This window comes from Capra hircus, chromosome 19 (genome assembly GCF_001704415.2).
Source record: "Capra hircus breed San Clemente chromosome 19, ASM170441v1, whole genome shotgun sequence".
Taxonomy (NCBI): Eukaryota; Metazoa; Chordata; class Mammalia; order Artiodactyla; family Bovidae; genus Capra; species Capra hircus.
Window position 1 is genome coordinate 40,604,495 of NC_030826.1, and position 14,209 is coordinate 40,618,703.

General features: G+C 39.3%; 1 protein-coding gene across 2 annotated transcripts; it reads right to left on the reverse strand.

Annotated features, from left to right (window-relative positions):
- On the reverse strand, window positions 5,165–11,559 carry KRT26 (type I keratin 26). 2 transcript variants are annotated; one of them, NM_001285714.1, is given in 8 exon segments: window positions 5,165–5,670; window positions 6,627–6,694; window positions 7,572–7,789; window positions 8,429–8,554; window positions 8,638–8,799; window positions 9,433–9,589; window positions 10,542–10,624; window positions 11,057–11,524. In NM_001285714.1, coding segments are annotated over 8 exon segments (1,407 nt in total). In that variant the 5' UTR covers window positions 11,498–11,524; the 3' UTR covers window positions 5,165–5,518.

Sequence of the window (14,209 nt, forward strand, 5' to 3'; positions counted from 1 at the left end):
CTGTGTCTATAGTTTTGCCTGTTCCAGAATGTCATGTAAATGGAATCATACAGTATGTATCCCTCAGTCTGACTTCTTTCACTTAGCATAAGAGAACTGAAATGCATTCATGTTTGAGTCAGCACGTCAGGGCAGTGGGAATTCTGCTAGAAGCCTCCCATGGAAATGGTGAAAACCTCATAAATATACCCCACTATGTGCAACTCAATTTTCTCTCCACTTAAAGTGACTCTATGTTCATATGCCTATAATGGATCAGTTCATGCCTATTAGTGCGCCTGATCAATAGAACCTTTTGCTCCCTCTCAGCTGTTACATTTGGATAATAACTATGGTTCCTTTATCTTAGAAAGGCCCTCAGAATGCTTATGGATATCCAAACACCACCAGATCTGAGGGAAACTGATGACGGAAGGGATGTTGGCAAGGAAACAGACAGCAGATTTCACCAATTGTGGTAAATTATTTTAGTTTTGCAAAATTTACAAAAAGTGGGCATATGAACCTAATTCTAGGTCCCCCTTTGTGCCCTTGTGCTAATGAGGGCTCTTGAAGTGTGTGTGTCCTTGGTGTCATGGTACTTTCACCTCTGCCAGTCACCATGCCCTCAGCTTCATCCCTCAGCCCAGTCCTCCATCACACCTGGTTCTTCCAAGCCTTGAATCTCTCTTGGATTTTATGAGGTTGACTAGTTCCAGGAACATGTATTTTGTTGTTGTTATTGAGGCTTCTTCTGCCACTTCCTTTCTTCCAAATTAAAAAAAAAATCCACCTTTGTTTCTTCTCTTACTTTTTTTTCTATCTTTTTGGTTTTATACATTTTTCATTCTTAAATGGGGTGTGGGGAGGAAGAAGAACCTACATGTTCAGTATGGTGTGTGTTTGCAAAGAAGATGGCAGTACTCTGGCTGTACCATGATTGGGTATAGCCTCAAATTGGTCACATTCGAGACTATAACTCTTGCATCAGCCCTTGGGGCTCACAGAACATCTGAAATATCTGAATCAGAGACAAAATAGGCCCTTTCAGATGTCCTCAGAAAGTTCTAATATAGCACAAAACGGTTTGTATCCTGTTTGGGTTTTTGCTGTCCTTGTAGGACTGAGGCGGGAGATCCTGCCTGATTCCTCCATGCTGTGTTTTACTCCAGAGGCCATGAGTTCTTATCGGTCCTGATTTTTCAGGGCAGTACCTTCTCAGCCTGTTCTGTAAAATATTTGTTTCCAAGGGCCTGATGGTGAAATGTCTAGGACATGTTCTGTTAGCCAAGGTCTGAATGATGGATGCTGGACAAGGTTTGGTAGTTAACAATTAAGAGTGCCCAGTGAAAGTTTCAGACCTGGACATTGAACAACAGACTGTTTCCAAATTGGGAAAGGAGTACGTCAAGGCTGTATATTGTCACCCTGCTTATTTAACTTATATGCAGAGGACATAAGGAGAAACGCTGGGCTGGATGAAACACAAGCTGGAACAAGATTGCTGGGATAAATATGAATAACCTCAGATATGCAGATGACACCACCGTTATGGCAGAAAGTGAAGAAGAACTAAAGAGCCTCTTGATGAAAGTGAAAGAGGAGAGGGAAAAAATTGGCTTAAAACTCAACATTCAGAAAATTAAGATCATGGCATCTGGTCCCATCACTTCATTGCAAATAGATGGGAAAACAATGGAAACACTGAGAGACTTTATTTTCTCGGGCTCCAAAATCACTGCAGTCAAGCCACGAAATTAAAAGATGCTTGCTCCTTGAAACAAAGTTATAACAAACCTAGACAGCTTATTAAAAAGTGAGACGTTATTTTGCTGACAAAGGCCATCTGCTCAAAGCTATGGTTTTTCCAGTAGTCATGTATGGATGTGAAAGTTGGACTATAAAGAAAGCTGAGCACTGAAGAACTGATGCTTTTGAACTGTGGTGTTGGAGAAGACTCTTGAGAGTCCTTTGGACTGCAAAGAGATCCAACCAGTCCATCCTAAAGGAAATCAGTCCTGAATATTCACTGGAAGGACTGATGCTGAAGCTGAAACTCCAATACTTTGGCCACCTGATGCGAAGAACTGACTCTTTTGAAAAGACCCTGATGCTGGGAAACATTGAAGTTGGGAGGAGAAGGGGACAACAGAGGATGAGATGTTTGGAAGGCATCACTGACTCAGTGGACATGACTTTGAGTAAACTCTGGGAGTTGGTGATGGACAGGGAAGCCTGGCATGCTGCAGTCCGTGGGGGTCGCAGAATCAGATACGACTGAGCGACTGAACTGAACTGAACTGAATGAAAGTTTTGGAGATTTGTTAACTATTGATATCAGTGTTTTACTTTTTTTTTTCACTAAGACTGAGTTCTTAGAAATGTGGATGAGTACTTAAGTTTTCCAGCCCTCATACTTATGCTTTCCAGAAGTATTAGCTAAAACCATGCATTTTGGAATCATAACTTAAGTTTGTATTAAATACAAATCTGTCTTGTATAGAGAGACAAGTCTGTTTATCTGAATAGGAAAGAGTGGATATAGAAAAATGGAAGTTAGATTGTGTTTTTGGAAAGAATAAGAACATTCTTTGGAACAAGGAGTGACTAGCACTGGTGGTTGCAGACGAAGAGGGTCCAACATTGTGGTATTAAGACGGGGGATTAGCCAGGTGTCTTGAGAGAGCTGTAGTTGTGGCCCTAGTCCTCCAGTTCCTAGGAGATGGAGCCTCTGGATGACCCTGCTTGTCAGAATGAGATGGTAACAAGACATAATGAAGTAACTTGCAGCCTAAGAGAGAGGATATCTAGTGACCAGGACTTAATAAATATGGAGACAGAGAAGGTTGCTGCTGGAGAGGAGCTGGACATGGGTGGTGAACAGAGAGGAAAATAATACATCTATGCACACAACAATCTGTTGATGATGGACATTCCTGGATGGCAATGGAATCTTAGTGTGAAATAGAATGTGCTTGGGGGAAGTTGTTGATTTTTTTCCTGGTCTATTAAGACTCTGGTCAGCGAGGAAGAAAGGGAGATCTGAATCTGAATCTATCCCCCACTGCCCATCATCTGTGTGACTCTGGGGAAATTGCTTAATCTATTTGAATGTTTATGCCTTTTATGTAAATAAAAATAATAAAAACACTTACCTTATAAGCCTTTATGAAGATCAAAATGGTGAATTCACAGAAAGCAAGATTAAAGCACAGTCAATAAATGTAAGACATTGGTATTCAGTTCAGTTCAGTTCAGTCACTCAGTCATGTCCAACTCTTTGTAACCCCATGAATTGCAGCATGCCAGGTCTCCCTGTCCATCACCAACTCCCGGAGTTCACCCAAACTCATGTGGTTTGAGTCGGTGATGCCATCCAGCCATCTCATCCTCTGTTGTTCCCTTCTCCTCCTGCTCCCAATCCCTCCCAGCATCAGAGTCTTTTCCAATGAGTCAATTCTTCACATGAGGTGGCCAAAGTATTGGAGTTTTAGCCTCAGCATCAGTCCTTCCAATGAACACCCAGGACTGGTCTCCTTTAGGATGGACTGGTTGGATCTCCTTGCAGTCCAAGGGACTCTCAAGAGTCTTCTCCAACACCACAGTTCAAAAGCATCAATTCTTCAGTGCTCAGCTTTCTTCACAGTCCAACTCTCACATCCATACATGACTACTGGAAAAACCATAGCCTTGACTAGATGGACCTTTGTTGGCAAAGTAATGTCTCTGCTTTTTAATATGCTATCTAGGTTGGTCATGGAGAAGGCAATGGCACCCCATTCCAGTACTCTTGCCTGGAAAATCCCATGGACGGAGGAGCCTGGTAGGCTGCAGTCCATGGGGTCGCTCAGTTGGACACGACTGAGCGACTTCACTTTGACTTTTCACTTTCATGCATTGGAGAAGGAAATGGCAATCCACTCCAGTATTCTTGCCTAGAGAATCCCAGGGATGGGGGAGCCTGGTGGGTTGCCGTCTATGGGGTTGCACAGAGTCAGACATGACTGAAGCGACTTAGCAGCAGCAGCAGCAGGTTGGTCATAACTTTCCTTCCAAGGAGTAAGCAGTATTATGGTCCTGCAATTGAAAGTACTTTTATTTATTTATTTTTTAAATATAAATTTATTTATTTTAATTGGAGGCTAATTACTTTACAGTATTGTATTGGTTTTGCCATACATCAACATGAATCCGCCACGGGTGTACACATGTTCCCCATCCTGAACCCCCCTCCCACCTCCCTCCTCGTACCATGAAAGTACTTTTAACCTAACCCAATCCAACTCTACACCATTGAACTTATGACTTCCATTACCATAATTCATCAGAATAAGACCATGAAGAAGGTAACGTCCAGCTGTAGCTACAGTTCAAGAAACTATGCTGGAACAGAGGTCAACTACTTATGTGGGAGGAGGGAACATAGCAATCAAAATGATCTTTGAGACCTGGAGATGCAACCTTAGTGTGGCTTAGCACCTAGATATGCTCCCGTTGAGTATGTGGGCCACTTTGAATTCCACATGGTGTATTTATCAGTTGGTTAAAACCCTTTAGTGAGAGACTTTCCTGGTGATCCAGGGGCTAAGACTCTAAGCTCCCAGTGAAGGAGGCCTGGGTTTGATCTCTGATTGGGGAACTGGATCCCATATGCTGCAACTAACAGAGAGCAGTCAAATAAACCAATCCTCCCCCCTCCCCGCCCTCAAAAACCCAAAACAACCCTTTATTGATACTTTGTCATCCACATTGGAAATCTAGGTTATTGCAGAGCTCTCTGCCTCATCCCTCATATGAAATAAACTTTTATATCCCAAAACTTTGTTGCTGTCTAGACCCAGCTGCACTTTCTAAAATAACTTGGTTAGGATACCAGGCAGGAACTTGTGTGCAGGAGGCTATGAGCAAGATTGAGAACCACCCCAGTCAATAAGCAACTAAGTGCAAAATGGAAAACAGCTATCCAGAGTAACAAACTAACATTAGCCGATCACCCCTGCATTCTAAGGTTGAACCAATTATAAAGCTCAATCAGTATCATTTTCTATTACAACCATAGCAGCCAGCTCAAACTCAAAGAGAACCAGTCATTTACATAGTTAATCAAGGACAGATTTGGGACCAGAGGTTAGGACTGGCATTCTTTCCAATTCATCCTGCATTGAACTGGAGTGAATATGACTACAAGTGAGGCACTTAATTTTATTAGCATATCCTTAGTACTGCGACACTGAGATCAACTGCGGAAATTCAAAACCACAGAATTTATCAAAAATAACTTGGGGCAGAAAATTGTTAATGAAGAGGCAATAAAGATTCCACCAAATGCAAGCAAAAACCAGGGACAGAGCAAGATTTTTTCCCTATTCCTGGAAAGGATGACATGCAAAGAACCTGAGAAAGGGAAGAGAAGGGAAACATCTTCTAACCCTTTTATTTTGAAGAACGGAAATGAATAGTTTCTTTGGGATTTTTGGTTAATAGGATTTTACAAAAGCAGACTTTTTTTTTTGTTTGTCTTAGAGAGCATTTCCCCTCATTAAGGGACTTTAGAAGGCAGTCGTTGCTCCATTGTAATGTTGCTTATTTTTGAGGATTTTTCTTCAACCGAGTGGACTCTTAGTGAGAGGACGCTGCCAAGCTGATCAAGTTCCCCAACCACTGTTTTGACAACAGCTTCTTCTTTTGAGTCTAAAATAAAATAAATGCAAGCTTAGTACTCATTTTTAACAGGTGGAAAGGTATTTAGTCACAATGGGTATGCTCGTATAAAACAGTTTGCATGTTTGGGAACGCATGTAAGAATTAAAGATTTTAAAATTAAAAAAAAAAAAAGAATACCTAAAAAAAAAAATTAAAAAAAAAAGATTCAGCTGAAAAAAAAAAAAAAAAAAAAAAAAAAAAACCAGTTTGCAGAACTTCCCTGGTGGTCAAATGGCTAAGAGTGCTGCTCTCAATGCAGGGAGCCTGGATCTGATCCCTGGTCAGGGAGCTAGATCCCACATTCTGCAGTTAAGACCCAGCACGGCCAAGTAAATAAATAAATAAAAATATTAAAAAACCCCAACAAACAGTGTTTGCGAGTTCGCTGAAAATTGAGATGTAATACTCACTATCTGTGCTTAGCAAGGCCTGAGACTATCTTTCTTATCTTTTAGAGCAATGGGTGTTTGAAAACATAAGTGAAACATGCATAATTCATGTTGATATATGGCAAAACCAATACATTATTATAAAGCAATTAACCTCCAATTAAAATAAATAAATTTATACTAAAAAAAGAGAAGTATCAGGCAGGTATAGGCCTGGAGCAAGTAATATTTTTCTTTTAAACACCAACTTTCCCTGTTTTTGTGGTTTAAAATAAAGTTGCTTTTCTAGAAAAACATTGAAACTGGGAAAATAATAGGTTCTAAGTAAGAAAAATGTTGGGGGAATTGATTTCCCATTTCAGTAATTTCATAATTTGACCACATCTGTTCTACAGGAATATGAAATATGAATGTTAAGAGCTGATACCTTATCCCTTCATTCACTAGAACTAAACTTATATACAATTTTACTTAGTTTCCAAATAAGTGACTTATTTAATATGACTCCTGGAGTTTAAGAGTTATTCCAAGTTAAAAAAAACAACCCTCCTGTACCTTTGACTTGATTTTCAGAATTTTTGGGCCCACGCCCTTCTGATTTGTAACATGTGGACTTGCTTTTTCTGTGAAGAGAAAAGAAAATTACTGCAGTTTTCTTTCATTAGGGAGCTCATGCTGCTGCTGCTGCTGCTGCTGCTGCTGCTAAGTCCCTTCAGTCGTGTCTGACTCTGTGCGACCCCAGAAACGGCAGCCCACCAGGCTCCCCCATCCCTGGGATTCTCCAGGCAAGAACGCTGGAGTGGGTTGCCATTTCCTTCTCCAATGCATGAAAGTGAAAAGTGAAAGTGAAGTCGCTCAGTCGTGTCCGATTCCTAGCGATCCCATGGACTGTAGCCTACTAGGCCCCTCTGTCCATGCACAAATAACTATGAGTGGGGAATAAAAGTTTTGGAGTGCTAGTTTCAACTGAAGTTCTAGTTTCAAATATGGCTTCAACATTAGCTGAAGGAAATGAGATCTCCAAGATCTCCAGGATCCCCTGGAGAAGGAAATGGCAACCCACTCCAGTATCCTTGCCTGGGAAATCCCATGGACAGAGGAGCCTGGCTGGCTATAGTTCATGGAGTCTCAGAGTCAGACATGACTTAGCGACTAAACAACAACATGACAGGGTGGTGGCCAGTGAAGCCACAATGGAGTGTGTTATTAAAAGAAACATGCTTCTGTGCTCAATCTTAGAAAGCAGTTTTCCTCCTGGATTGGAGTCCAGGCATTGCTCAGTATTCCATATTTAAATCTTCTCTACAGTAATAGGTATAGATACTTTACATACTAAGAGACTGGATTTTGCTGCCTGTTTTCATGTCATTTAGATGCAGTAAGAAATTGCTAAGTGATGTTCTTCAGAGCAGGAAATTCTAGGATACAGTATTGGTTTACACATACACTGAGAAAACCTAGTCTATGTGTGATTCATGTTTTTCACAAGTTGATATTTACCTTCCTTCCCCATCTATTAATTTGCAATACATTTCAATTTCTTTTTCTAAAAATATTTTGACATCGAGAAGCCTTTCGTGCTCAAGCTTCTGGCCTTCTGTTTCCATCCGAATCTGCTGGAGTTGGTCCTCCATTGCTCCAATCTGCTCTTGGATTTGCTGGAGCTGATGGCAGTAATTGCTTTCAGTCTCAGCCAAGGAGCATTCGTAGGAATGTTTCTGAAAGAACAAAGCACAGCTTGCATGTGTAACAGATAAACCACATGTTTATGCTTTAAAAACATTCTCAAGGTGGAAAGAAATATTTTGTACAAGGGCTAAATCTTTCCCCTTGAAAATCAACATTAGCCAAATTAAAAAAAAAAGTTTGCTCTTCATTGAAAAAGCTTCCTGTTTTTCCTTCTTCAAGTTTTGGGATTAGTGAATCAGAAGTAATATTTATAGAAAAAATGCTTGATATGTAATATGTCCATGTCTATTTAATACATTTTAGTGAAATATAATTAGTTATATGTATTTAGCTATATAATTAGTTATATATATTCAGTTATATGTTTATATATATATATATGGGTTCCCAGGTGGCTCAGTGGTAAAGCATCCGCCTGTCAATGCAGGAGATGCTGGTTTGATCCCTGGGTTGGGAAGATCCCTTGGAGAAGGAAATGGCAACCCACTCCAGTATCCTTGCCTGTAGAATCCCGTGGACAGAGGAGTCTGGTGGGCTACAGTCCCTGGGGTTGCAAGAGTCAGACATGACTTAGCAACTAAACCAACAACACATACACACCCGCATATATATACATGTTTGTATTTACTTAACACACACACATTCAAGTCAAGGTGATGCCTACGAACCATGGCCAGGAGGGACTGAAGTTCTATTTCCAAGGTTTGCAGGTTGCGCTTCAGTTCCATCAGCTCATTTCTGGCTGCCATAGCCGCTCCCGCATCGTCAGAAATCTGCTGATGCAGCGATGTGCTCTGAAGCATAATTGTCAGATGGGTTAGTGACCCGCTTGGTGGTCTCCTGAACAAACCCTTGGCCTGTGATTTGCAACATGTACCTTCTCGTTAAACCAGGCCTCGGCATCTTCACGGTTCTGTTCCGCCAAGTCCTCGTACTCAGCCCTCATGTTGTTCAACAGAACAGTGAGGTCCACTCCTGGGGCTGCATTTATCTCCACGTTCACGTTCCCCCCGGCTGCACCCTGCATGACTTTCATTTCCTGGAAAAGCTATATGTATTAATCATCAAGGTAGACTTAAAGAAAATTATTAAAGTATAGTTGATTTTGGGCTTCCCAGGTGGCGCTAGTGGTAAAGAACCTGTCTGCCAGTGCAGAAGATGTAAGAAACATGGGTTCGATCCCTGGCACAGGAAGATCCCTGGAGAGGGAAATGGCAATCGCCTCCAGTGTTCTTGCCTGGAAAATTCCATGGACAGAGGAGCTTGGCAGGCTATAGTCCATGGGGTCGCAAAAAGTCAGGCATGACTGAGCTCACACACACACACACACACACATACACAAGTTGATTTACAATGTTATGTTAATTTCTTCTATACAGCAAAGTAACTCAGTTATACATACATACCTATAGATTCTTTTTCATATTCTTTTCCATTATGGTTTATCACAAGGTATTGAATATAGTTCCCTGTGCCATACAGTAGGACTTTGCTGTTTATCTCTTCTATATGTAATAGTTTGCCTCTGCTAATCTCAAACTCCCAATCCATCCCTTCCTTCTCCCCCTTCCCTCCTGGCAATCACAAATCTATTCAGGGTAGACTTTTGATTGAGATCCACAGTGGACTTGAGGAAGGGCATCAGATACCATAAGAAGCCAGGGTTCCTTACCTCCTGGTGATTTTTTTGGAGATATGTCAGTTCCTCACTGAGTGCTTCACACTGCATCTCCAGGTCACTTGTACAAAGAGTCAGCTCATCCATAACTCTGTGAAGACCATTGATGTCAGCCTCAACACTCTGGTGGAGAGCAAGCTCATTTTCACACCTGGAAGGTAGTTAACATGCTTGAGAACTATAATCGTAGGTAGGTGCAAAGCATGACTTTTCTAGATGTTTCATATACTAAAAGATACCAATGTTCAGTACATACCCCTGAAGCAGACGATGATAGCAAAATGATGAAACATTTTGAAACACCTATTGATTTATGAATATTATTTTGGAGCTGTTTCTTCAGAGTTGATTTTTGGCATCCTGTATGCTTAACAGTAGAAGAAAACTACTCTTTAAAATTTATGATAGCTTTAACCTAAATGTCCATAGCAGAGAAATAGATAAAGAAGATATGGTACATATATACAATGGAATATTATACAGCCATTAAAAAGAATGAAATAATGCCATTTGCAGCAACATGGATGGACCTAGAGATTATCATACTGAGTAAAGTGAGTCAGGCAGAGAAGGGGAAATATTGTATGCCATCCTTCAAATGTGGGATCTAAAAAGGAATGTTACAAGTGAACTTATTTACAAAACAGAAACAGGTTCCCCTACTTAGAGAACAAACTTATGGTTGTCAGGGGGGAGTGATGGGAGGAAGGGATAGTTAAGGAGTTAGTACCACTATATTTAAAATGGATAACCAATAAGAACCTGCTGTATAGCACAGGGAACTCTGTTCAGTGTTATGTGGCAGCCTGGATGGGAAGTTTGAAGGAGATGGATACATGTATCTGTATGGCTGGGTCCCTTTGCTGTCCTCCTGAAACTATCACAGCATTGTTAACTAGTTATACTCCAATATTTAAAAAAAAGGTTTTAAAAAGTTAAAAAAATTAAATTTATGCTAGCTTTGTATCAGGGCACATTTAGTCTCTTCAGTCATCTAGTCTGACTTTATAAAACCATGTTGGTTTTTAAAGCAAAAGTTATGTTCTCTATTCCAACGTAGTATTTTTACCTTTATTATAATTAATTACTTTATGTTTACCTACTTCAGCCTGAAGTCATCAGCGGTCAGTCTGGCATTTTCATTTTGTAGAACAATGCTGGCATTACAGGTAGTCACAGAAATAATCTAAATAGGGTGGATGGTGCAAAATGTTAGGTCCCAAAAGTCAAGGGAGATTCCAGATCTCATTGTGATTCTTACCTTCTTAATCCATAAAATATCTATTTTAGTATCATTTTTTTCCTATTTTAAAGAAATCTGGATTTTCTGCAGAGTTTAAGAGCCAAATGTAAACTTTCCCAATCACAGACAGCTTTATTACTCTTCATCAAAAAGTATGAGGTAATAAAAGATCAATGAAGCAATTCTATTTGGAAACAATTTCTCTTTCATCAGTTAATTCTGCAAATTCTTATTGCCAGGCAGTGTACCAAGCACTGGGAATGTAGTGTTAGCAAATTCACACAAATTTGCTAAGCATGTTTTCTATTACATCTTTTTTTTTTTTTAAGGTTATGCACACCCAAAGCCTGTAGTAAAAGTATCCATCTTTCTTACCTGCCTTTTGAGATCTTCAGTGACTGAGAAATATTTACTATAGTCATGAGCAAGTTGCCGGCCAGAACCAGGCCCATATTTCTCATACCAGCCCTTGATTTTCTGCTCGAGGTCAGCGTTGGCCTCCTCCAGAGTACACACGTGGTCCAGATAGGATGCCAGGCGGTCATTGAGGTTCTGCAGTGTTACCTTTTCATTCCCAGGGAGGAGGCCATGCTCATTTTCAAGAAAACCAGTACAGACACCACTTCCCAACCCTCCACCACCATGAGAGAAACTTCCTTTAGAAGAAACGCTTCCAAGAGGGCCAGAGAAGCTGCTTCCTGCTCCCAACCCACTGCATACATTTCCAGCCCTGAAGCCTGTCCTTCCACCAGTTAGCCGACCAGTGCCAGCTTGAGAGCAGAGCCGCCTGGATCCACCAGAAAGTCGAAAAGACATGGCAACAGCACCAAACGACCCTTTCTCAGAGAGGAGCGAAGTCAAAAGTCACCATCCATGGAAGTTCGCTCTGTTGGCCTTTTATAGGATTTAGGAGGTCATTTCAACCTTAACTTTGCCCATCTGTAATAAAATATTACTTGCATGCTAATTGTTGTTTTTCATAATTGGGTGATTTTTTAACAGTGTCCAGTCTGTAGGTGGAAAGCTGGCCCAAGGATATCTTTGTATATGAAAAAGGTGCCAGATAGAGTAATACCAAATCATAGTTTTAAAAGTCAATATTGTATATGAGTCAATGTACATGTTTTTGACCTCTGAAATATATTTTAGTTGTTTTTTCCCTCCAATATAACAAAAGATTCATAATTCAAATGGACTATGCCTAACGCTTTTGTTCTGTAAATACTTATGTAGTATTTTTATTATTCATGTGTTATTGAATGTTTTCTTTATTATTCAAATCAGGCGCTCTCAATATATAGTGATCCTTTGGTAGTGGGAGCTCTCTAACTGATTAAAAAAAAACAGAAATAAAAGTCCTGCAGAACTTTGCTTATCAATTTAACTAAAAATTAGTGAGTATGTGGCATTGACCGAAAAATTACTTGTATTACGATTTCTTGGTTTAGTCCAGGAACAGAATGTCTATTGAAGTAACTTCTGAGCCTCCAAATTGCTCATTTTTCTAATGCAAAAATATTGTTTAGCGTTTTATAGTTTAAATGTATGTATTTAAGACATTATGAATTTTTTTGAGAAACGAGCTTCATGTTGGTGAGGGAGTAAAATATATGAAAAAGAGGGGGATTTTCATCACTACTTGGAAAACCAATAATCATGGTACTCTAGATAAAAGATTAGTTGTCACTGGTGAGCAGAGTCTTCCTCCTTCTGCCTTGATGCCCATGGGAAGTCATCCTGTCCAGTGGGTGCTTCTTTTCCCTGTTGGGCAAATGAAAATAATAATGTTGAAAAGTCTCAAATGAATGTTGAGCAGTTCCAATAATTAATGATTACAACACAGTTGGATGGGCACAAACATTTTGTAAGTGTTAATTATTTAAATTATTATAATAAAGTAGACATGTCAGACAGAGTCAGCTGTCCATCACTTAAAATGGTGCTACTTGATTGGTTAACTGATTATGTGTCCAAATAGTTTTGAAACAGTAGTTTTTCTGAACAAGAGTTGTCAATGTTGTGGATAGTGAATACCTTTGAAAAACATCCAACATTATTGTTTTTAAGTGATATTTGGTATACCAGAATCCATAAAAATCCGTATTTTTTGACCCAAAGTATTTAAAGATAATTAAGGTAAAACTAACTGAGACCATTGGGACACATTTAGAACAATGTGTGATAAGAGATTCAGCTCATATTTAGAAACTTGGTACTGATTTTGTAGTGACCTGGTCAAAATTTCAATCTTTTTGTCCATGTTTCCCATGAGTAATACAAGTAAAACAGAGTATGTTGTCAGTGTAATAGTTGATAAGTCTTGAGTTTCATGGATAAGAGGTATTATGAGACTGCAAAGTGTTATTAACATAATCTGCTTATCTCTAGATCTTTTATAAACACTAATTAAGTGATAATCTTTTGTGTAATAAGGTAAGCATATATTATTAAAATCATTTTGAAGACAAGTTGACTGTGAAGCTAAGAGGCAACACAGATTATAAAGCATTTCTATATCAAAGCAGGACTGGAATGTATGATGCTAAACTCAGTGAAACATGAGTTTACTCATAAGGGCAAACCTCTTGAATTTTTTAATCATAGATTTCCTCCAAACTAACAATTACTACAAAAGTTTAGATATGCTTTAGTCCTTTCTAGAAGTGGGGGACAGAGTTAAATATTCTAGGCTAGTTCTATCTATATATTTCTCCCTGACAGTGGTGATTTTATTAATGATAAGAAATGTGTATTCAGCTGTATATAATTATCATTTCTTGAGAATCTATTGGGTATTAGAACATTCATTATATAATACATATAGTGTAGGTAGAATCCAATGAACAGTATGAGATGGTTGGATAGCATCACCAATTCAATGGATATGAACTTGGTCAAACTTCGGGAGCGAGTGAAGGATTGGAAGGCTTGGCGTGCTGTAGTCCATTGGGTCATGAAGAGTTGAACACGACTTAGCAACTGAACAACAACAATGTAGGTACTCAAAAATAATTGAACATACAAACTTTAAGTTAGGCAATTTTAATGTCTACTTATTTCAGGATAAAGTTATTCCTTACATTATCTTATTTTAATGATTGGATGCTATTTTTTCCCTGATAAATTTAGCATTTAATTTCAAATATGCTTTGGTATCTTTTGCTGTTGTTTAAAGTTAATATTCTACATTTCTTCTAGCCAAGTTTATAAAAGTGTGTTTCTTGAACACAGATAAAGTTTGTTTTGTCACCAGATTCTTAGTTTTTTTTCTGAGAATCAGACTCTGGTGAGCTAATTCCTCTCACAAAGTGGCTTCCCTGATTTGTTTGGGAAGGAGACTCTGATGACTGCTTAATCTCAGACTGATTGGAGTTAGGATGATTTAGTATTTTTTTTTTTTTAATTCCTTCCCTTGCTGGAAGGTGGAAGCATGAAGTTCTTACTAGCATGGTGTTATGTTGTAATTAAGCAAACAGACTCTGAGCCTGACTGCCTGGATTAGCATTCCAGCAACTCCAGTTATTAGCT